Source organism: Chrysochloris asiatica, unplaced genomic scaffold (assembly GCF_000296735.1).
Source record: "Chrysochloris asiatica unplaced genomic scaffold, ChrAsi1.0 scaffold00331, whole genome shotgun sequence".
Taxonomy (NCBI): domain Eukaryota; kingdom Metazoa; phylum Chordata; class Mammalia; order Afrosoricida; family Chrysochloridae; genus Chrysochloris; species Chrysochloris asiatica.
The window spans coordinates 983,098-1,008,088 of NW_006408849.1; the positions used below are offsets into that span (position 1 = coordinate 983,098).

The 24,991-nt window shown below is 40.2% G+C and overlaps 1 protein-coding gene and 1 pseudogene across 3 annotated transcripts in view; both read right to left on the reverse strand.

Annotated features, from left to right (window-relative positions):
- Window positions 1-496: 496 nt before the first annotated feature.
- On the reverse strand, window positions 497-5,801 carry LOC102827989 (annotated as a pseudogene).
- A 3,569-nt stretch (window positions 5,802-9,370) lies between these two features.
- The window catches only part of LOC102818107 (phosphoribosyl pyrophosphate synthase-associated protein 2-like), a 124,487-nt gene continuing 108,866 nt past the window's right edge, over window positions 9,371-24,991 (reverse strand). For 2 of the 3 annotated variants that reach the window (XM_006875526.1, XM_006875524.1), the window contains one exon: window positions 9,371-9,568. In XM_006875526.1, the coding sequence (XP_006875588.1) occupies window positions 9,410-9,568 (159 nt within the window). In that variant the 3' untranslated portion in view covers window positions 9,371-9,409. The remainder of the gene's footprint in view (window positions 9,569-24,991) is intronic. The other variant, XM_006875525.1, reaches the window with a different exon arrangement.

Here is a 24,991-nt window from a genome sequence, read left to right on the forward strand (position 1 = left end):
ATTTGCATATCAGTAATTGATGGTCTGTTCCACAGTCTGCCCCTGGCCTTGTTTTCACTGATGATATGGAGCTTTTCCATCTTCTCTTTCCACTATACCAGTCAGTAATACATGGGAGTTCTGCTGCAATTCAACTCACTAGGGTGTAAAATTTGGTACAGAAGTTGCATTGGAGCCCACTCAAAACTAAGTTCTAAAAGAATGATTAAGATCCTCATCACCAAAGTCTCAAGATACATCCCCAAGAATCGTATTAGAGCAAGGGTCTGATACACTTGATCTAACTGTGTTGTTGTCACATAACATTCACAGCCTGGGGATGAAAAATAACAATCCTCACCTGAAAGAATTTTTAAAGTTTAATGTGATGTAAAAAATTAACCAGAAATAAATCCACTTGTTTAATGTTGTACTAAAAAGTATGAGTAGAGCCGAAAGTGAATTAAACATTATCACATGTGCTTACACCACTAGCTAGTTATTCCTATTAACTGTACTATTCAAACAAAAGTAGGAAGCATTTTAGGCACCGGGAAAGAGATAAAACCTTGTCTACCATGTTTATTCTACATTGTTGATAAGTATGCTCACAGAGATAGCTTCTTTTACTTCTCCACTGCACAGGAATTAAGTTGTATATAAAATTGAACCTGCTCAAGAACTGAGGGACACTAGCAATGATGGGTCCATATCCTGGTGCATCATCATACAATTCAAATAATGGTACAGTTACCAGTTTGTAATTTTGGGGAATTGCAAACAAGGTTCTCTCTTAAAGCTGAACCAGAAACAACTTCTAATGTTCCTTAGGCTTTGTAATATGTGCAGAAATATATGGATACTAAGGAGGTTCAAAAGTTGGTCTCCACCAGTTATCAATGATGTAATCATCAATGACCCCGTCTTAAAGGGTTGCCATTCCCCAGACAAACCTAATCCTACTTTTTCAGTCATTAAGCATTATTAGTCCTTCAATTTCATCTTCTTCTGGATTAAGTTCACCACCAGGTCATTTGAGGAAAGTTGTTGCTAGCTGTAGCAATAACACATGGGGTGCTCATGTACAATCAGAACCCCTTCTATAGTTCTTCTCATTCCAATGTTATCAAATTCTTCCCTCATTGAAATCTGGCAGCAACACAGATGTCCTTCTCATAGAGGAGATCTTTTGTACCAAAAGTATAATTGGTAAGAGGATATAGGCTGATGGTGCACTTCCAGGTGAGAGGCTTGGTCTGCTGGATGTACTTAATGCTAAACTGGTTGATGATTTGGGGCCAACTGGTCTGAGAGCGAGAGGCAGCACCTCGGCCATGCTGGTGAGCAGAAAGTAGGAGGCCGGGCAGAGCTTCCCCAGGTAGGCAGTGGTTATCTGCGTCCCAGTTAAGAAGCTGCTGCCCGCCATTAAAATCTCCTTGACATTTTACAACAGTGGTCTCATACAATATTTGTGCTTTTGTGATTGCCTAAGTAGAGTCCTTGGTGTGGCACTGTGGGCTAACGTACTGGACTGGACTGCAAGGTCAGTTTGAATCGCAAGGTTGGTGGTGCAAGCTCATTAGCCACTCCTTGGAAACCCTTTACAGGGTTGCTGAGTCAGAACTGACTTGATGGCACTAACAATTTCACTCGGCATACGTCCTCTAAAGCTCATCCATGTTATGAGGTGTCTTGAAGATTCTTTAACATTGTGTATGCACCAAAGTTTGTTTATCCAGTTAGGTGGTTTTCATCTTTTTGCTAATGTAACTAGTGCTGTGATGAACATGTTTGTTGTTAAGTACCATCAAGTCAGTTCCAACCCATAGTGAAATGTTCTTTTTATTTCAAGAGTTCCTATTAGTTCCTTTATATAATTTCCATCACTTTATTGATATACTCTATTTGGTGATATACTATTCTCTTTTACTTTAGCTCTTTGTGCATAGTTTAGACAACTGATTTAAAATCTTCAACTAGTAAATAAAATGTCTAGGCTTCTTAGAGACAATTTCTATTCCTTTCCTTCCTTCTCCTCTTTTTCTGTAAATGGGCCATAATTTCTTTTCTGTATATGCCTTGTAATTTGTGCAGAAAAAAACAGACATTTTGAATATCATGTGATAACCCTGGAAATCAAATCTTCCCCCTACCTAGGATTTATTGTTGCTCTTTGCTGTGTAGGTTTGTTTACTTAGCGACTTTTCTAAAACTACTGTTGTAGATATTGCATTCTTTCTCCTGGTCTAGTGGTCAACTAGTGACGTTAACAGAGTCACTAGCCTTAAACATTTGTTGTTGTTGTCATACTCGCCCCATTTTTGAAGATCAGCTCTGTGTTGGGGCAGCCCTTCAGTGTTAGTCTCATTACAACTCTGCCTTAGCCTTCATTTCCTGCTTGTATGGAGCTGTGGGTCAGCCAGAGGCAAAAGGTTAAGGTCTTCTCAGGTCTTCTAAACATGGTTCAGTTCTAGACATGTGTGTGACCTTCAAAAATTCCTGGTATATGAGGGAAGCTTTCCAAAGCTTTCTTTCCCATTATCTATCTCCTCCCCAACTTTTTCCTTTTCAGTCTGTCTACTGCCTGCCCTACAGGAGTCCTGGTGTGGAGCTGTGGGTTAATGCACTGCACTGCAACATTGGTTTGAACCGTAATACCGGTGGTTAAGCTCACCAGCTGTTCCTTAGAAACCCCTATACAGGGTTGCTATGGGTCAGAAGAGACTCAACAACACTTAACAACAAACTGTCTGCCCTATACTTATCCCTGTCTCAGGTAACTTATGACTAATATATTTTCCTTTAAATGCTTTTTGTGAAGTCAGAAGGCTTCTCTAACACTAAGGTAGGCAAGCCCCTGCAACAGCAAACACATCAAAACACACAACGGGGTTCATATCATCCCCGTTAGCATTCAGGAATAGAAGACACCATTTCCATGTTCACCAACAGGCTAGGAAACTAATGTTGCTGTTGTTAAGTGCCATCAAGTCAATTCCAACTCATAGTAACCCTGTTTTAACTGGTGGGCTTGAACTGGCAACCTTGTGGTTCACAGTCCAGTGCTGATCATACAAATGTCACAATACTGCTATTGAAATTCAGCAGTTTCTTTCTTAATTAAACATTCCCCTGGTATCAGAATTTCAAATTAGATTCCAGAGTTCTGAAAAGATTGAATCTAGCTTTTTTTTGGTCAGCTTAATCATTGCTTTAGTGGATAGACAAACCTTTGGAATTCCCTATTCCACCATTTTTAGTGATGTTACTAAAGATGCATTTTTAAATTAAAAAATGTAAGCTACAGAATAATATATATACTTGTTGCCTTGTTAGACAAAAATATATGTCTAAATGACTGAATTGCTAAGTATACTCAAGAAGTATACTCAAGTACACTCATGGAGGACAGCGAATTGAGGCTAAAAGAGTATTATCATTTTTTACATTTCTAAACTGACTCAACAACACTCCTGAATGGTTTGAGTTAATTTTTTAACACCTCAGACCTCAGACCAGCACACCAGCCTGCAAAAGGTGCTCCATTGACATCTGCCTTTGCTCATCCTTTCGGACATCATTTCTGGCTGTTTCAAATCACTACGTAGGTAAGCTCTGAAGAGCTTTGTTAAGGACAGAAAGTAGAAGCCAAAACTCCTTTAACAAGTTTGATTCCAGACAACCAAGAGTTTCTGAGTGTTCATCCTGTGCTGGGCACTTGTGTGTGTTGTTGTTAAGTGTCATCAAGTCAGTTCTAAGTCACAGTGACCCTTTATAGGATTTCCAAGGCGTGCTGGAAGGTTTGAACCATTGACCTTACTGTTAGCAGTCCAGTGCCTATTTTACAGCACTACACCAGGACTCCACAGCACGTGTTTATGTTGGTTCAATTAATCGTCACACAAGTCATTTCTGTAGTTGAAAGAGTGGGAAAATGAAACTGAAGTATGTTACTGATTTGGTGGCTGGGTTCTAGACATTCCTGTCCAGTTCCCACTAAACAGTTCTACTTAAGCATCTTCCATTCAACAATTCAACCCTCACTCAGCCAAGTCTATTCTTCCCTAAAACTTGGTGGACACTGCCAGCAGCCACTTGGGCTAGGAACTTGAAAGTTAGTTCCCAGGGTAATAATGTCATCTTCTTCATCATTGTGGCTAACATTCACTATATGCCCAGGCACCACCACCTTCAACCCTCTAACTCTGATGAAGAAACAGAGGCAAAGAGACATTAACTAACTTGCTCAGGTTAGGCACAGAAGCAAGGAAGCACAAATGGGCAATGCTTGAAGTCACATGGAAATCGCCAAGGAGCTGCAGAAGAGAAGCCAGGAGACAAGGATTTTTCTCCAGAGAGGGCAGAGAGGTCCTTCCACTGATTGACTTTCAATCCCCTAAACCATAAAAAAAGAAATTTGCTTGTTAAAGCCACTTACTTGTGATATTTCTATTAAAGTTGTTGTTGTAAGGTCCACAGGGTCAGTTCTGCCTCATAGAGACACTATATAAGGTTTCTAATGAGAGTCCGGTAGGTTTGAACGACAAACCTTGTATACAGCGCCACACTAGGACTCCATTACAGTAGTACTAAGAAACTAAAATACCTTGCCTCTCGTCTCAGCCTTTCTAATCCATCAAAATGACCTAACACTTAATCCTTGACATGTTGTTGTTGTTGTTAAGTGCCGTCGAGTCGGTTCCGACCCATAGCGACCCTGTACAGGGTTTCCGAGGGTGTAAATCTTTACGGGAGTAGAAAGCCTCATCTTTCTCCCGCGGAGCGGCTGGTAGTTTCGAACCGCTGACCATACCAGCTTAAAAATGACCTTTTGTTGGCTCCTACTTCTCATCCAGGACTTCTGGTGTGGTGTTGTGGGACTACAAGGTCAGCAGTTCAAACCCACCAACTGCTGTGAGCTGGAATCAACTAGACTCGATTGCACTTAACAATTCATCCAAGCTCTTAGGGCTGGTATTCAAGGCCCTCCATGACATGGTCCCTGGCTTGTTCTCCAGATTTATCTGCTGCTACGTTAAAGCCATTGACTTTAACTCTGTTATAGAAGCACTATGTGACTAAGACACTCAAAACATACACACACACAAAAAAACATTTACAAAGGAGAGTGTACTTGAAACCTGTAGTTCTAATATAACAACATTCAGTACCCTACTTGTTCAGTGTTAATAATGCAGGTTGCTGCTTTGCTCAAATCCTAACATCAAGCTCTGAAATTTTTCATTAACTTCGGTTTCACAGAAGTGATTTTTCCCAGACATATGCAGAGGGACATGGCCATCCAGGGTGTTTGGCTGACACATTGTATCAAAGGAAAAGGGTTAGCGCTGGGATTATACAGACATGGGTTTAAATCCTGACACTGGCCAGGGGGAAAGCACTTGGTCTTTCTGGGTCAGTTTCCTGATACATCAAACAGGGTCACTAGAGGGCCAAGATAATTAGATCAAAAAATTGGAACCGGGTCTGTGTACAGTGGGAGCTTCATCAATTGTTGCTAAGTCAGTTCCAACTTACAGAGATCCTATACAATGTGTCTGAGGAGGTGGGTTTGAACCGCGAACCCTGTGGTTAGCAAACCAGGACTCCATAGAAGCTTTCATTATTAGTGATTTCCACAACAGTCAGTCAACCTGAAATGTTTAGGCACATGTCCCACCACCCAACACCTGGCTGGCAGGCTAGCCACTCAAAGATTTTCAGATTTAGATTAAGACTCACAAAGGAAACAAATCAAAGCCTTTCAGGAATGTGTCTCCCAGCTCTGCCATACCTGCTACATCATGGGGGTTCGGAGGCATTTCATCAGGATATACTTGGAATGGCAGGAAAGAGCATTGGGCTGGGAAGCAGAAAACTTAATTCTGAATAATTCTAGCTCAAAGAGCACTAGTTGGGGGCAGGGCCTTGAAGGCCATGAAGGAATAAATGAGTACAACACACAAATGAATGAAGAGTGGGTGTTGAAAGGCTTATGTTCCTTTGTTCACACACATACACAGACACCCACAGACATCACTCATGCCCAGCAGAAACACTGGCCTATGTTCTTGGGGCCCTGAAAGCATTGTTTTAACCCACATTTGTCTGTCTGTGATGACATCACAATCAAAATGGGAAGCTATTAGGGGTTTTTTTCTATTACAGGATTTCTAGGTTTAACTACCTTTGACTCTGGCCAGTAAGAGGAGACAGGAGTTTAGCGGGACAATGGTTTTTCTGACTGAGACAAAGTCTGCAACACACAAAAAAGCCAATGGTTGCTTTAGGGAGGAGAATTGAGGGAGGAGGGGCTTGGATTGGAGACTTCCTTTCCATTGTGTACTCCCATGAACCGCAAAGTCCGTAGAGCCCAACTTGCTACCCTTGCCTTCCAGAACCTCCTCCTCCCTCAGGACTATCTCACTATCCCAAGCTCCTACTGCTCTACCTAGCTCATCCACCACTATCACCTCAGAATCTTTGTGTCTATAAATTCTCCTGCTTGGAAACCCCAACTTGGTCTGTTCTCTGTCAGAATCTTTCTTCAAGGTCCAACTCACCTGCTTTCTTGCCTGGTTCCTCTCCAGAATAGCTGCTCTTTTGTGTTCCCACAGGGTGTCTAGGTACCTTCCCCACTAGGTTCTAGATTCTTTCAAGGATACATCTTCACATTCCTCCAAGGCTAGTTGAGTCCATTGCAGTACTTGTGGATCAGAAAGATCCTGACTTCACACCTCTTTTCCAGAGGAAAACAACTATTAACTTCTTTTTTCATTTACTTCTCTTCTGTAAGTTTACCTTTTCTTCATAAAGTATGACATATCAAGAAAGCATATGGAGGACAGGACACAGCCACATCTTCCAGAAGAGACTTCCAACTGAGTGGGCTCAAGATGTTTTCTCAGAAATAGATTCTACAGCAGAACCCATCTTCCCTTGGCCAGTTCTGCAACATATTCATTCAGCAATCTCAGGGAGAGCCACTACCCAACACAACCCACCCACAGAGCCTCCATGAGTGCACAGCAAATGCTTGTCACTCATCTTGAAGGAGCTTACAATATGACTTCACACACTGTGACCAATAACAGAAAACACACAATTATCAGAAGAGGCAGAAAGAAGGCAAGACAAGCAAAGCCAAATCAGATGTAATTGCTGAAGCTTCTTCAGCTTCGCAGGACTACTCAGGGTTACGAGGGCACAGGCTGGAGGGGAAGCCTTGTTTATAAGTCCCTCCTTTCATGTAGCAATAGTTGAAAAATGGCAAAAGATGCACCAAAAGGAGTAGGTGGAGTTGTTGGAGGGAGGGGAAGGGGGAGCACAGGGCAGGGAATAGACACACAGGATCGTGTGGGTGCTGGGGAGGGGGGCAGTACACAAGAAGCGGGAGGGGAATGGAAGAACAAGGCTGATGGGAAAATGATTAGACAGGGTTGCATGGGGTAAGTGGGACAGAGGTAATAACGTTGTATATACAACCTTGGAACAACAGGGCTCTGGGATACAGGGATTGTGACATGGTTGGATTGGGCAAAAGGGGGGAAATAATGTTAAGATGCTTGGCTGTCTTTTGCAAAAAAAAAAAGGCAAATTGATAAGGCAACTACTACTATCCTTAGGATCAACTGTTTAAACTGTTTAAACATATTCCCGGCAGGGCTTTTATCTGTGCTTTAAGGAGTAGAAATGGCAGCCTCTCCGGGCTACTGACTGAAAGTAGAGTGAATTGGGATGCAAAAATTAGCAAAAGAGAAGTGGAAGAGTCTTTACCTATGAGCACTAGCTAGATTTTCAGAGTTTCTTGTTCGCCCCTCCTCACAATGCTTTACATAGACTTTTTTTTTTTTTTTTAAGGAAAATCACAGCATAGTCCTACAGAAACTGAACTATGCACATCATTTCATGTTGTTTTCTCCTTTACACCTGATATCCCTAAAATAGCTTGATTATGGAATGGCTAGCTTAACTACAAAACATTTTCTTTATTAGGGCCAAATCAATTGCCATTTTATTTCTATCTAGCATAGACAGGGAGAAAGCAAAGGTTTATTTTTTATTTTAAGAAAATCTCTTCTTTGTAAGAAAGTCTTGGCTTTTCCTCCATGACTGAGATAGGTCTACTACAACGTACTCTTAGTGGTCATGGTGGTTATGTGCCGTGCAGTTGGTTCCAACTCATAGTGACCCTGTACAGGGTTTCCGAGGCTATAAATCTTTATGGGAGCAGAAAGCCTCCCTCACCTTTCTCCCGCCGAACAGCTGGTAGTTTCAAACTGCTGACCCTGTGGTTAGCAGCCCAACTCATAAACACTACACTACCAGAGCTCCTTATACTCTTAGTAGGAGATGTTATAAAATGCTAGCATAATTCCTGGGCCCCACTGGACTTTAGGAGCCTAGTCTGATACACTCTGAGGTAGAAAAAACACAGGCAATACTTAGATTCTTGAGACTGACAAGAGTCACAATACCTGACCTTTGAGACTACCCTCTGTCACCTGACCACCCCAGAGGACATTGCAAGAATGGATATATTGCTGAACAACAAGCAGAGAACAAAGTCTAGACAAGACACAAATGTCCGGCTTATGGGCCAGCTCAGTGACCTGCTACCCTACAAGCCTCACATTCAGAATTCAAACCACTCCCCTACCTCAGTCAAATTACTATGTATCCTGAACTTTTAAGGGTCTTTGACAAATAGTCAAGACAAGAAATATTAATGTCCCTAAAAGGCAAAAAGTCTGCTGTATTCCCCTGAAAAGTACAAAGAAAAAATTTAGCAAGTTAATGAACACTTCTATGTCCACAGCACATTAATTCACTTTCACTTTATTTTAGTTATAAAACAAATGCCAAAACACAAAGCTAAAAAACACACACACACACACAACAAAATCTTATTCCTTCTTTTCCTGCAGAAAATAAATATACTCACACATTTCATATGCCTGTTTATAAAAGTATTTCTAAAAATGTTATTTAGATTCAACAGTTAAGTATCATCCTTTTTAATTCCACTGCAGTTATCACATAGTAGATCATTGTGTTTGATTACCATTAAGCACTTGGCTCAAGCAACTTTGGAAAAGGCTGCTTGTGAACCTAAAAATCTTACTCTTAAGTGGTATTTTTTTAAATAGCTAAACAAAAACAAAACAACCAGGTCTTAACTTATTTAACAGGAGAATAGAGCTTTTCTTTTATAAAAATTACCCCAAAAAAAGTCACAAACACCCAAACCCACTGAAAAAGATACTCTATCTTCATAAGAATTAGCAAGAAGAAAGGGTACTGTACTGGAAGGTGGGGATGAGGGGAATAAACCAGCTCCTGTGAAGTACCCAAAGCCAAGCCTAACCCACGTAGTCTGGTCCATGTGCTTCCAGTTTGGCCCTCAGGGGTTTGGTAAAAGGAAAGCTGTTCAGTCATCTAGGCCTATATTTCTGAAAAGGTAGGACATGGATTCTCCGTTGTGAATCCGACGGATGGCTTCTGAAAGGATCATGCTGATATCCACAGTTTTAATTTTGGGGCACTGGAGTTTCTGGATTTCATGTGGAATTGTGTTGGTAACCACCACCTACAGACAAAAAGAAAACCAAGAACATCAGAAAAACTACAGTGTCTTAAGTCCAGAAATCAAAGATGTGTTTTTCTTTGTCATATAACTTTGTGTAATGGTAATGTTACATACTCATTCCTCCTGAATCAGCGTCTGATCAGAATTTCTACTGTATGTGGCATTGTGGAATAAAGCACTGGACTGCAAGGTCAGTTTGAACCACAAGGTCACTGGTTCAAACTTACCAGCCACTCCCTGAAACCCAATATAGGGTCACTATGAGACAGAACCGACTCGACGGCACTTAACAACAACTCTGGTGAACAAGCTTATTGTACTCTGGGTAAGGGGTAAGATGCTGGGTATCTTTCTTTTCCTTCTTTGAAAAAACAGAGATTCTGAATTAGGTTTCATAAGCAAATCAACAAAAAGTAGGGAGACAGAATAAAGTTATTAAATATTGTAATTAAAAAAAAAAAAAGTGTCTTAAATCAATGGGAATGCTACCTGAGCCTCTTAGGTGTGTCGTTCTTGTGAAGTGCCATTTAGTCAGTTCTGAATCATAGCAACCCTTTATAGGGTTTCTGAGGCTCTAAATCTTTGTAAGAGCAGAAAGCCTCTTTCTGCAGCGTGATTGGTGAGCTTAAACCACCGACATTATGATTCACAGTCCAATGCTTATCCTACGGCACATGATCAGGCTTCAAACTTCTTAGATTTAATCACGTAATACCCACTAAGAGAGTCCCGGACTCCTAGTGTGACGCTGAAGGATCAGCACTGCACTGTGAACCACAAGGTTGGCAGTTCAAATCCACCAGCTGCTCCTTGGAAACCCAATATAAGGTTGCTAAGAATCGGAATCGACTAAATGGCACTTACCAACAAAGATAATTACAGTAAAAAAGACATATAATAACAAGTGCTGGTGACAACGTGGAGAAAGAAAAATGAAAAATGGTGCAATTACTTTGGAAAACTGCACAACAGTTCCTCAAATGATTACATATAGAGTTACCATCTGACAGTATTTTATTCCTGGGTATCAACCAGGACAAACTTAAAAAGTGGGTCAACACAAACCCTTTCAAAGTTGGCTGACAGCAGCATTACTTACAACAATTGGAATGTAGAAACAAGCCAAGTATCCTTCAACAGATAAACACATAAACAAAACGTGGTCTGTTCATGTTGTTGTTGTTAAGTACTGTGGAGTCAGTTCTGACTCATAGCGACCCTGTACAGGGTTCCCGAGGCTGTAAATCTTTATGGGAGCAGAAAGCCTCATCTTTCTCCCACGGAACAGCTGGTAGTTTCGAACTGCTGACGTTGCAGTTCGCAGTCTGTCCATACTAAAGAGTATATTCAGCCATTAAAAGCTAAATAAATAGAGAACAAACAAGATGGTGCCGGATCAGGTGGAAGTGCAGTGAAGAGCTCCGCTGGCAACAACAAAGAATACAGGACCAAGCAGGCTCAGGGGATGGTCCCTGAACTCTGAACCACATATAAAGGAATATTTAGAAGGATGGAAGACTTACAGCTGGGGGAGTTTGTGGCAGAAGCAAGAAATCCATTGCTTTCTGGTTTGGGACGCTCAGCTGCTCCTGGAGCCGCCATCTTGTGTGGGACCAAGAGGGAGAAAGATCAGAGCGGCCACAGACGCCTGACAGAGCCGCAGAGATAGAGGTGTGGACATTCTTTTCTTCTGGTATCTGTTAGTTGGGCCCTTGCTGTCTGTGTACCTCCATTCTGGTGACTACAAAGGTGCCTGAGGCTAGTGGAAACCTCAGCCCCACCCTCGAAGGGTTCTACTATGCATACGCACAGAGCTCCTCGAAATTTAAAGAGACAGGTTCCACTTAAAACCAAACGGCCGTTCCTTAGAAGGAGAAGATGGTTAGGCAACCACCACCACCAAGTTAAAACCTAGAGATTAAGTTAGTTATCTAACGCATATAGCTACTTAAATTAATGAACTGGAAACTAGAACCCAAGGTCTAGCATCTGTTCACCCTTCACCTAGTAACAGTACCTGGATTTTTTTGAATGAGGAGCAGGTTAGGCAGAGCAATGCCTCCACTAAAGATGTCCACATACTGCTGCCCAGAACCTATGAATATGTTACCTTCCAGAACAAAGGGACATTCCAGGTATGACTAAATTAAGAATCTTTAATGTGGACAGTATCTTGGATAAGACAAATGCGTTCTATGTAATTGCAAGGGTCCTTATAAGAGGGAAGATATAACTACAGACGCAAAGGTTGGAGTGATACTAATTTTGGCTTTGAAGAGGTGAAAAATTCATGACTCATGGAAGGCAGGTAGCTTCTAGAATTTAGAAAATGTAAGGAAATAGAATCTCCATTAGCGCTTCCAGAAGGAACACAGCTCTGCCAATACCTTGACTGTATTCCACCAAAACCCACTTTAGACTCCTGACCTTTAGAACTACAAGACAAAATATCTGTGCTGTTTTCAGTTTGTTGTGATTTGTTACAGTAGTCTAAGAAACTACCATGGGAGGAAGCACCTGCATCCTAATAACATCTGCATAGTTTAGATGGGCAGGAGTGCCAACTCTGCCAAGGGCATAGAACCGTGCTTAACTAAGCAGCCCATGCCTTCTCCTTTGTGATGGCCATGCACAGGCAGGTCACAAATTTTGGCCTATGAAAGTCAGATCCAAAACTTATATTGGAACAATTTGGAACACAAAATTTCTTATTTTCATTTTGGTATTTCTAAAGAGCTTCTTTATGTTTTATGACAATCAATATATTAGAAAATGATACAAAACCATAGGACAACCTGGCAGTACAAGACAAGTAACGACCTGTCAAAACAGGGGCTGACTTTCTATGCCTGTGGGCTCCTTTCCTGAAAAACAACAAGGACCATGCATCTGCTAAAAGCAGAATAAGTTTAACAGAAAAAAATAGTTTATTAAGTTGGAAAAAATAAACATATTTTAAAATTACCAAAAACAAAAATGGCCACAGCCAACCCTGAATTGTTTATAACTAGAAAAAGGCCTGAACAGGGATTGTGGAGCAGGACAAGCAGACAAAAGAGGAAATAGGCTAGGCTGAAAATTAAATACTAAGTTATGTCAAAACGACCAATAATGGCATCTTGAAATTTCTCAAGAGTGAAAAGGGAAGCCCATTTCCTGAATACATCTACCTAGAGGCATTCAGAAAGCATAAAAAATACCAAAATACATACCCATCTAAGCATTAAGGCGACAGATAAACCCATGAATATGCCCAAAAAACAGACCATATCTGCACATGTCCAGAAATGAGACAAAGTGACTGAGGAAAATGAGCTGGAAGTAGACCTACACTTCATACTGGAATATGGGCAAGCTTTGGAAATGCCGGAGAAGGAATTCAAAAAATGATTATAAAAGGTATCAAAACACTATACAATGGAGTTGAGAAAAATAAGGAAGAAGTCAGGAAAGTGCTACAGGAACAATCAAATAAGATAAATACAGCATTGGATACAATTCAAAACCTACAGAAAGAGGTCCAAATGATTAATAATAGAGTATCAGAAATGAACAATACACTGAAAGGGCAAAGGAGTGGGATTGAAGAGATAGAAGCCAGAACTAGTGAGCTAGAAGACAAATTTCTCAACACCACTAAGATAGAAGAACAAACACAAAAAAGGATAAAAAAAAATCTGAAGGCCTCAGATTCATGTTGGAGAACATGAAGAGGAATAACATAAGAATTATTAGCATTCCAGAACAGGAACAATCACACAAGCCCACAGAGGAGATAGTTGAAGAGCTTCTGGAAGAAAATTTCCCTAACATCATGAAAAGTGAAAGGATAAGCATTCAAGAAGCTCAACGAACCCCAAGATGGATAGACCCTAAAAGACAATCATCAAGACATATAATAATAAAGCTCTCCAAAATCAAAGATAAAGACAGCGTCTTGAAAGCAGCTAGGGAAAACAGAAATATAACATACAAAGCAAGCAAATCAGATTAAGCTCGGTTTTCTCAACAGAAACCATGCAGGAAAGAAGGTAACGGAGTAACATATATAAAACCCTGAAAGAAGAAAACTGCCACCCAAGAATCCTCTACCCAGCAAAGCTGTCAATCAAATGTGATGGTGTAATCAAAACATTCCAGGATAAACAGAAGCTAAGGGATTTTGTCAAAGCCAACCCTGCTATGAAAAACATCCTAAAGGAAATTCTGTGGACTGAAAACCAATAAGAACACACAACTATAGAATGACGCACATGGCAGCATCACCCTGAACTTAATCGACAAATGGAAGAGTCAAGAACAGAATAAAATTATAAGAACAGAGAAATCTGGAAGGTCCGTCTATGATCAAAACAATTACAATGTGAAAGAAGGTAAACACAGAGGAACAGAGATCCAGGTGGTGGGAAGGTCAGGTAGACTACTGGATAAAATAGACTTTTAAATGGAGGGAAGAACTAATGGAATATAAGGTAACCACAATGGGGTTGGGGTGGGGCGTTTAGTGTGGGTGTTGTGAAGGGCAATACAAGAAGCGGGGAGGAGGCTAAAAATCCTTGACTGCCTTATGAATATTAGTTTCTCTTGCCTACTATTGTAAAATAGACACTTGAGTGGAATAGAAAGGAATGTTGGGAAATATGATTAGAGAAAACTTGTAAGCTCGTCTTCAGCCTATAACTGATTAGAATACCTAAAAGGGGTTCTACAACTTGCCCAGTGAAATAGACCTCGTGCAAAGCTTTTACAGGGTATAGGACCTTAGGGGGAATCCTGAGTCCCATCCACAACTTTGTGAGGTGAGACATTCCCACTAGAAAGGACAAGCAGATTGGAACAGCTACAGAGACAGAAGATACAGCTTCATGATGAACCTGACCTATACTCAGAGCAGTAGTTACTTTAAATTCCAGCAGAGAAGGAAAGAGTCTTCAAATCAAGTATCAATATTATCTGCTCTGTACACAGGGTAGATAGGGACGGGCAACTTACCTAAAATGAGGGGCAATAAAGGCACAAAGTGACTGGCTTACAAGGTTTCAAGAGGGAGTTTAAGAGTATGGGAGGAACGAAAGAGTCCCTACTGAATAGCTGTCATCTTGCCTAGATGGGTCTGGTGAAAAGAGATGAGGATAAGATTCGTAAGATTCAATAGTGAATAACTGTTATCAAGACTAATCGTGACTGTCACAATTATAAAGGTAGAAGTTTTGTAACAAAAAAAGGGGAGTGGTTAATCTTACAGTTCAGACACAGAGGACCCTAGAACCATCAAGAGAGGAATGCATACAGAATGTGGAACCTTATCCAGAGAAGCAGCAGTGCCAGAGATGGAGGCAGAGATGGGGGCATGGAGAGGGGGAGTGGCTGACGACTCTAGATTCATGAACCAAGAAGAAAGGGACTAAGAATTGGTGGCCAGGAGGCAGACTTGTAGAATGTGCCCTTTGGAGATGTAAATTATTATATAGGCCTGAGTGGGTTTTTTTTGTTTGTTTGTTTGTGTGTTTTTAAAAAGCTAAAGTGGATAGAGAGAAATATTGTTAACTGATAGTACATGGAGGGGATTATAATCATTGTAATGAAACAAGATATATGATTTGTTGAATGTAAAACTGATGATATATATGCCCTATAAACTTTCACTCAATCCACAATAAAAACCTTTAAAAACAAAACAAAAAAACTACCCAGAGAAACAGTGATGCCAGAGATGAGGTAGAGAGATTGAGAGGCTGGGGACTCTTGACCCAGAGAGGGAGAGGGGGGCTGTGTGCTGATGATTGGGGGGGGGCGGGGACGCGGAGACAGGCTTGCAGGGTCTACCCTTTGGTTGGTTGATTTAAAACAACAAAACACCTGAATTACTGATCAGTTAGAAACTGGTGGAACAACCTTTTAGGTCTGGAACTGAACACATTACCATGGTTCAATTTTCAGCCAAACAAAAGACAGGTATAAGAATCCTAGGGAGATACTCACTCCTGAGAACAATCAAACATGTGAGATCAAAAGGACAGCATTTATTCAAGGACAAAGCTGAGAAAGGTTGGAAAAGGAGGAGGAATGGAAAGAAGAAACACAGAGAGGAAGTGGGATAAGGGGATAAGTGATGTTATTTTGAGGGGATGACATGAAACAAAATGTGTATGTAAAATTGATGATCTGTTCTGTAAACATTTACACAATTCACAATAAAACTTTTAAAATGAAAAAAAAATGCTAAATAAAGCACTGATAAAACAAATGAACATCAAAACATTATGCTAAGTCTTCAACTTTACATGGAATGAACAAAATAAAAGGATTCATACTTCCTGATTTCAAAACAGCTAAAGAAATCAAAATGGTCTGGTACCAATGTAACAAAAGACACATAGACCAATGAAATAGAAGCAAGAGTCCAGAAAGAAATCCAGACATCTATGGTCTACTGATTTTTGACAAAGGTGCTAAATCCAATTCAATGGAGAAAGAAGAGTCTCTTCAATAAATGATGTTGGAAAACTAGATTTTCACATACAGAAAAATGAAAACAGATCCATGGCTCCCAGCATACACAACACAAATTCAAAGTGGATTAAAGACCTAAATGTGCAAACAAAAACTTTAAAACTCTTAGAAGATAGAAGAAAAGGTGGGGGCAATGTGATCAAGCCTAGCTTTTAACAATGGATTATCTACTGTAATAATAATAAAAGCACAAACAGCAAGACATAAATGGAACCTTGCAAAAATTAAAAACTTTTGTGCATCAAAAGATTTTACCATGTAGAAGACCTCATTTCTCCTACCAGCTGGGTAGCATTCCTGTTTTTTTGTAATATAAGACATTTTGCTGATGGACATTCAGGTTGTTTCCACTTTTTGGCTACTGTGAACAGTACTGCAATGAACAGTGGTATACAAATCTCTGGGTTTTTGTTTACAAGTCATTTGAGTATATGCCTAGGAGTCGAATTTCTGGGTCATATAGTTTTTAGGCTGTTGAAGAACCACTACACTGTTTTACACAATGACTGTACCATTTTGAATCACCATCGAGGAGTAAGGGTTCCAATTTTTCACACCCTCAACAACATTTGTTATTCTTTTAAATCTTGCCATTCTGTTGCTATTGTTAGGTGCCACTGAGTCAGTCTCGACTCGAAGAAACCCTATACACAGCACAACAAAACACTGGCCAGTCCTGTGCCATCCTCACAATCACTGCTATGTTTGAGCCCATTGCTGGTACCACTGTGTCAAATACATTTTATTGGAAGTCTTTTTCTTTTCCTCCTTTCCACTTTAATAAGCATGATGTCCTTCTCCAGGGCCTGGATCCTCCTGATGATATGTTCAAAGAACCAAAGATAAAGTCTCACCATTCCTACTTCTAAGGAGCACTCTGAGTGTACTTCTTCCAACACAGAGTCGTTCTTCTGGTAGTCCATGGTACTTTCAACATTCTTCTCCAACACCACAACTCAAATGCATCAATTCTTTATGGTCTTCCTTAGTCACCGTCCAACTTTCACATGCATCTGATGTGACTGAAAAATGCCATGGTTTGAGTCAGGCACACATTTGTCCTAAAAATATATCTGCTCTTGAACACTTCAAAGAGGTCTTTTGCAGCAATATGTTGTTTGATTTGTTGCTGCTGCTTACATGAGCACTGACTGTGGATCCAAGCAAAATGAAGTCTTTGATAACTTCAGTCTTTTCTACCTACTATGATGCTATTTATTGGTCCAGTTGTTTTCTGTAAACTAAGGTGCAATCCATACTGAAAGCTGTATTCTTTGATCTTCCCTTCTAGCAAGCAAAGTTGTAGTATATGAAGGTCACAAGTTGTTAATGACTCTTCCTCCACACTGATGTCACATTCTTCTTCAGATAATCTAGCTTCTCAAATTATTTGCTCAGCATACAGACTAAGTATGGTGAAAGATAAATAAATAACCCTGGTGTACATCTTTCCTGATTTTAAACTACTCAGTATCCCCTTGTTCTATTCTAACAACCAATTCTTGGTCTATGTACAGGTTCCTCATGAGTACAATTAAGTGTTCTGGAATATCCATTCTTTGCAAAGTGATCCTTATTTTGTTATGATCTACACAGTTGAATGCTTTTACATAATCAATAATGCACAAGTAAACATCTTTCTGGTATTTGCTGCTTTCAGCCAAGATCTATCTGACGTCAGCAAATATATCTCTCAGTCCATGTACTATTCTGTATCCAGCTTGAATTTCTAGCAGCTCCATCGATATACTACTGCAACCAGTTTTTAATTGTTGTGAATAAAATTTTACTTGTATATGATATTAATGCTATTGTTCAACCATTTGCCCATTCCACTGAGTCATCTTTCTTTGGAATGGGCACAAATATGGGCCTCTCCCAATGGGTTTTCCAAATAGCTTTCTTCCTACTTTCTTTGCATAGATGAGTGAACATCTCCAATGTAGCATCAGTTTGCTGAAACATTTCCATTTGTATTTTGCCAATTCTTGGAGCCTTGTCTTTCACCAAGAACTTTAGTGAACCCTGGACTTCTTCCTTCCATACAGTTGGTTCTTGATTATATGCTAACTCTTGAAATGGGTGAACATCGGCCATTTCTTTTGGATACACTGACTCTGAGTTGTACCTTCCATCTTCTTTAGATGCTTTCTACATCATTCAAATTTTGTCATATAATCCTTCAATACTATTAAGTCGAGGCTTGAATATTTTCTTCAGCGCTTTCAGCTTGAGAAATGGTTTTCTCAAGCACTGAGAAATGGTCTTTGCACATTTCATTATAATACTTGAGCTGCCATTTGAAAATTTCTGTTCAACTCTGACTTCTCATTTCTTCCAGTCACTTTAGCTTCCCTATGTTCAAGAGCAAGTTTCAGAGTCTCTTCTGCCATGCACTTTGGTCTTTCCTTTCATTCTTGCCTTTTTAATGACCTTGACCTTTTGCGTTCTTCCTGTATGATGTCCTTGATGCCAACCCACAACTCTTATGGTCTTTGTTCATTAGGGTCTAATGCATCCAATCTGTTCTTGAGATGGTCTCAAAGTTCATTATTTTGGTTCTTGTGGACTTGTTTTAATTTTCTTCAGCTACAGCCTGAACTTGCATGATGGACAATTGATAGTCTATTCCACACTAGACCTCTAGCCTTGTTTTGGCTGTGGAGATGGAGCTTCTCGATCATCTCTTCCACAGATGTAATCAATTTGATTCCTGTGCATTTCATCTTATCACCTGTAATGTTGCTGGCAAAAAGGATGTCATGAGTAACTCCTTGGTCTTGCAAAATTCTATCATGTGATCTCCAGCATAGTTTCTATCACCAAGCCATATTTTTCAATTACTGATCCTTCTTCTGTTTCCAACTTTCACATTCCAGTCACCAGTAATTATCAATGCATCTTGATTGCATTTTTTAACCAATTTAAGACAAGTTGATAGAACTTTTCAATTTCATTATTGATTTTAGTGATTGGTACATAAATGTAAGTACCAGTCACATCAACTGTTCTTCCTTGTATGTGCATGTACATTGTCCTATCATAGACAGCACTGTACTTCAAGACAGATCTTGAAATGCTCTGTTTTGACAATAAATGTGATATTTATACTTTTCAATATGTCATGCCCAGAACAGTAAATTATGACTTTCTGATTCAAAATGGGCAGTACTAATCCCTTTCAGCTTATCAATCTTCATGTGTTCCATTCAATTTCTGAAAACTTCTAATTTTCCTAGATTCATAATTTCATGCTTCAATTACTAATGGGTGTTTGCAGTGTTGCTTCTCATTTTGAATTATACCCTATAACCAAATGAAGGTTCCCAAACTTTTGCTCCACCCACGTCATTATGGTCAACTCAACTTTGAGATGGCAGCTCTTCCCCAGTAGCATTTTGAGTGCCTTCCAACCTGAGGGGTTCATCTTTCAGCCCTATATCTGAAATGGTCCCCTGCTGTTCATTCAGTGGCTAACCATTCGGACGTGATCAGCCCCTCTCTCTTCTAGCCTTTGTCTGCAAGCTCCATTGAAACCTGTCTACCATGGGTGACACCCTGCAGGTAATTAAAATACCAGTGGCATAACTTCTAGCATCACAATAGCACACAAGTCACTGCACACACAAACTGATGGCCATCCTAGTGAAAATGAAACGGTATCTCATTGTGGTTTTGATTTTGATTTGAAAAGCATCTGATGTCTAATGTTGCAAAGCATCTTTTTACGTTTTGAATAGTTAGTTGAAAAACGCTCTTTGGTGAAATGTTAAAATCCTTTGGTCATTTTATGATTGGGATATTTGTCTTTTTGTTGTTAAGTTGTCAAAGTTTTACATATATTTTGGTTACCAGATTCCTATTTTAAAAAGCAGGATGTCTGAGTCTGAGAAATAGAATCTTTTTTATTTTTGTTTATTTGTGAATTATGTGAAAGTTTACATGGGAGAACATTAGCTTTACATTCATCCTATCGTGTATCGTTTCATTGCCATGAGTACAGACCCCTCAATGTATCATCAACCAACCAAAGGGTAGACCCTACATGCCTGCTTCCCAGTCGTCAACACACACAGCCCCTCTCCCTCTCTGGATCTAAAGTCCCCAGCTACTCCATCTCCCCGTGTCATTGTTTCTGCCTCCATCTCTGGTGTCACTGCTTCTCTGGGTACGGTCCTGCACTCCGCTCTTCTCTCTTGATGGTCCCAGGGACCTCTGCTCCTAGACTGCAAAGTTAATCACTCCCCTCCTTACTACAAAACATCTACCTTTACATTTGAGAAATGGAATCTTGATACATGCTACAATATGGGTGAAGACACTGTTGTTGTTGCTAAGTGCCGTTAAGTTGCTTTTGACTCAGGAATCCTGAATAGAGTTTCCAAAGAGTGGCTGGTGAGTTTGAAACACTGACCTTGCAGTTCAAACCAATCTTGTGGTTCAGTACTTATCTTACCCCGACATTATGCTAAGTGAAATACTCAATGACAAAAGGACAACTAGAACCAGGCTTCGGAAAGTTTGTGGAAAACTGCTTTCTTTTCATTCTATTTTTCCATGAACTTTTGAAGCTCCCTCATATTGTATATCCTCAGTTATACAAAGAGACAAGGAAATGTAGAGAAATCAAATTTCATTAGTAGTTACCAGGGGCAGGATGGAGGGGAGGAGGGGGAGTGAGTTGATGGTGATGGAAATATCACATTGATTAAGGGTAGGGTTGCACACCTCATTACTGCATTTGCTGTCAACAAGTTGTTAAAAAGATGAACTGCAAAAGTTGTATGATAGATATATTTACAAAAACAACCAAAATGAAAATGTAGCTGCTGATGCTGCTTATGTACAACAAAAACTTGGTAGGATATGGTCTCTTGGTTTGGAGATTAAGGTCATGGTTTCATAGGACATTCCAATTAATTGGCTTAGTAACAAGTTTAATGTTTCTGTTTCACCTCTGAGTTCAATGCATAGTGCCTGAAGTCTTAAAAGCTTGCAAGCAGCCATCTAAGGCACAATAATTGGCATCTTTTTGCCAGGAATAACAGAGAAAGAAGACATCAGGACTCGGAGAGGGTTGTAGAGTGTGTGGCTGCTAGCCTCTATCTGATTTGTCATGCGATCAGAAGAAGTGGAGGGTCTCAGCTACCATTATTGAACATTTTGATCAAAGATACCATAAAAGAATCCTGAGCATAAGAGGGAAAATACAGAATGTAATTTCAAATTCACATGAACTCTAGACTTCCTAGAGACATTAAAGCGGAATGAACTTTTAAAACAAAGTTGGAAATGGTCCAACCGCTCTGGAAAACAGTATGGCGCTTCCTCAGAAAGTTGGAAATAGAAATACTTTATGATCCAGCAATCCCCCTACTGGTATTTATCCACAAGAAATATGAGCCATAACACGAGTAGATTTATGCACACCAATGTTCCCAGCAGCACTAATTACAACAGCAAAAAGATGGAGACAGCCTAAGTGCCCATCTATGAAAGAATGGATAAACAAACTTTGGTACATACACACAATGGAATATTATGCTACCTTGTAGAATAACAAGGAAGCTGTAAGCTACCGCATAACATGGATAAACCTTGAGGACATTATGCTGAGTGACATTAGTCCAACACAAAAGGAGAAATACTGCATAGGACCATTATTGTAAAAGCTTAAGAAAAAATACTCACACTAAAAGGGGAAAAAAAAAATCTTTGTTCGTTACCAGGGTGTAGAAGGTGGAGTGAGGGGAGGGAGGGGAAGGTGGGACACAGGGTAAGGAACAGACAAACAATGGTTTGGGTGTTGGGGGGGTGCAATACACAAGGAGGGGAAGGGGAAGAGATAAAAAACAAGGCGGGTGGAAGAACATCTAGGCAGGCTTGCATTGGCTAAGTGGAACAGAGGTAAACAGTGATGTATGCTCAACCTTGGAACAACAGGGCTCTCTGATACAGGGATTGAGGCATGGTTTGAATGAGTAAAAGAGGGGAAACAGAGTTAAGATGCTTGACTGTCTTATGAATCTTGGTTTCCCTTGCCTTCTATTGTAAAATAGACACTTAAGGAGGAGAGAAAGGAATAGCCAGAAACATCACTATAGAAAGCTTGTAAGTCCGTCTTCTGCCTATAACTCATTGGAATACCTAAAATGGGGCTAGAATTTGCCCAGTGAAAGAGGCTTCCTGAGGAGCCTTTGCACTTCCTAAGACAGTAGGTGGAATCCTGATCCCAATCCAGAATCGTCTGAGGTGGGAAATTTCTACTTGAAAAGACAAGCAGATCAGCCTAGAGCAGCTAGAGGAATAGAAGACACTTCTTGAAAGAAAGACCAGCAGGAAAAATCAAAAACAAACAACGGCAATCTGGTTGACTACTAAAAGAACAAGCAAATTTTTCACTGGGGAGATATCAAGGCAAGCGATCAAGTCCCCTCAGGGAATCCACCTTCCTTGATTGAAACTCAAAGGGAATACATGAGCAGGCATGTAATCTTGCTGGTAACCATGTTGGTTTACAGATAGGGGAAGTAGAGGAAAAACAGTAATGAAGCTGTGAGCTAAGTCCGACTATGTTCAACAGACTTCTGTCAACCTGGACTGAGACCTGTATGTATAGCAGTATGTATAGCGAGACTTGGGGCCTCCTGAGCCCATGGACAGAGCGAAGTGTGAATCATCCAGCTGATATGAAGTAAGGGGAGATGCATAAGACCACCCATACTTGCAGACAGTACCCAACTGACCTAGCTTCAATGGCTGGATGATCAGAACTCAACTAGAGGAAGAAAGAAAAGGAAAAAAATTATAATCTGCTATAATTCGATCAACTTGACCTAAATTTATGGATGTAGTAGCTTAAAAGAGGGAACAAATCTTTACAGCAAGGATCATTCCCACCCCACCCTCCCCTGTACAGAGCATTGACAGGGAAGGGCAACTTAAGACATTGGCTAACTAAAATGGGCGGGTGACAAAGGCATAAAGCTTATAAGCTTTCAAGAGGGAGCTTAGTTTCAGAGGGCGTGGGGGAAGGTAGACTCTCCACTGAGTGGTTTCCAACCTGTATAGACAGGACTGGTGAAAGGAGATGGAGATAACAAACACTCTGTGGTTTGATAGTGAATAATTGTTATCAGGATTGATTGCGATTGTTACAAACATAAAGGTAGATGTTTTGTAACAAAAGGAGCGGAGTGGTTAATCTTGCAGCCAAGAGCAGAGGACCCTGGGAGAAGAGCAGACTATGGAATCCTATGCAGACAACCAGCAATGCCAGATATGGAGGCAGAGGTAATGACATGGAGAGATGAAGTGGCTGGGGCCTCAAGACTCAAGGAGGGAGAGGGGCTGTGTTCTGGCAGCCAGGGGACAGGCTTGCAGGGTATACCCTTTAGTTGTTTAAATTGTTATATATTCCTTAGTGCTTCAGTGTAAACCAAAAAAAAAAGAGAGCGAATGGAAGCAAATGTTGAATAATGATGCATGGAGTGGATTGTAATCATTGCAATGAAACGAAATACAGTAAGATGAATGTAAAGCCGATGTTTTCCCATGTAAACTGTCACTCAATTCACAACTAAAAAAAAAAAAAAATTGGAGTCCTTATGTGGTGCTGTAGGCTACACACTAGGCTGCTAAGTGCAAAGTTGGTTGTTCAAACCTACCAGCCCCTCCTTGAGTCAGAACTAGGAGCTCTGGCAGTGTAATGGTTACAAGTAGGGCTGCTAACCTCAAGGTCAGCAGTTCAAAACTACCAGCCTTTCCGTAGGAGAAAGATGAAGCTTTCTGCTCCCATAAAGATTTATAGCCTCAGAAACCATACATAGGGTCGCTATGAGTTGGAACCGACTCCACGGCACACAACGATCACCAAGTCAGATTCGATGACAGTAACAAAAACGAAACAAAAATATCCCTTGAAGCCTTAAAACCAAACAATAGTTTAGTCTAATTAGTGAAAAAAAAAAAAGTCTGCCTAGAGCACTGTATTTTTTAAGAGCTATCTAGAAGAGGTCAATGTGTCAGATATAGTGCTGGAAAATGAGTCTCAAAATGAGATTGAGTCAAAAAGTAGAGTTGACAGTGATGACGCAAATGGAGCAAAACCCTTGGGACCTTCATTTGCTGATGGGGCACAACTCAAAATGAAGAGAAACAGCTGTAAAACATCCATTAATAATCAGAACATGGAATGTATAAAATATGAATCCAGGAAAATTGGGAATTGTAAAAAATGAAATAGAACGCATAAACATTGACATCTTAGGTATTAGTGAGTTGAAATGGACTAATATTGGCCATTTTGAATTGACAACCACATGGTTTACTATGCCAGGAATGAAAAATTGAAGAGGAATGGTGTTGCATTCATCATCAAAAAGAACATCTGTCATGCAGTACAATGCTGTCTGTGATAGGATAAAATCCATGTGCCTACAGGGAAGCCCAGTTAAGACCACTATTATTCAAATTTATGCACCAACCACTAAAGCCAGTGAAGATGAAATAGAAGAATTATAGCAACATGTTTAATCTGAAATTGATCAAACATGCAATCAAGATATATTGATAATCGCTGGCGATAGGAATGCAAAGGTTAGAAACAAAAAGGAAGGATCAGTAGTTGGAAAATATGACCTTGGTGACAGAAATGATGCTGGAGCTCTCATGACAGAATTCTGCAAACCAATGATTTGTTCATTTCAATAACCTTTTGTAGACAGCATAAGAAACAACTATACACATGGACCTCACCAGATAGAATACACAGAAATCAAATTAACTACATCTGTGGAAAGAGAAGGTGGAAAAGTACCATGGACTGCCAAAAGAACAAATAGAATTGTGTTGGAAGAAGTACAGCCAGAGTACTCCTTGGAAGCCAGGATAGTCAGACTTTGTCTCTCA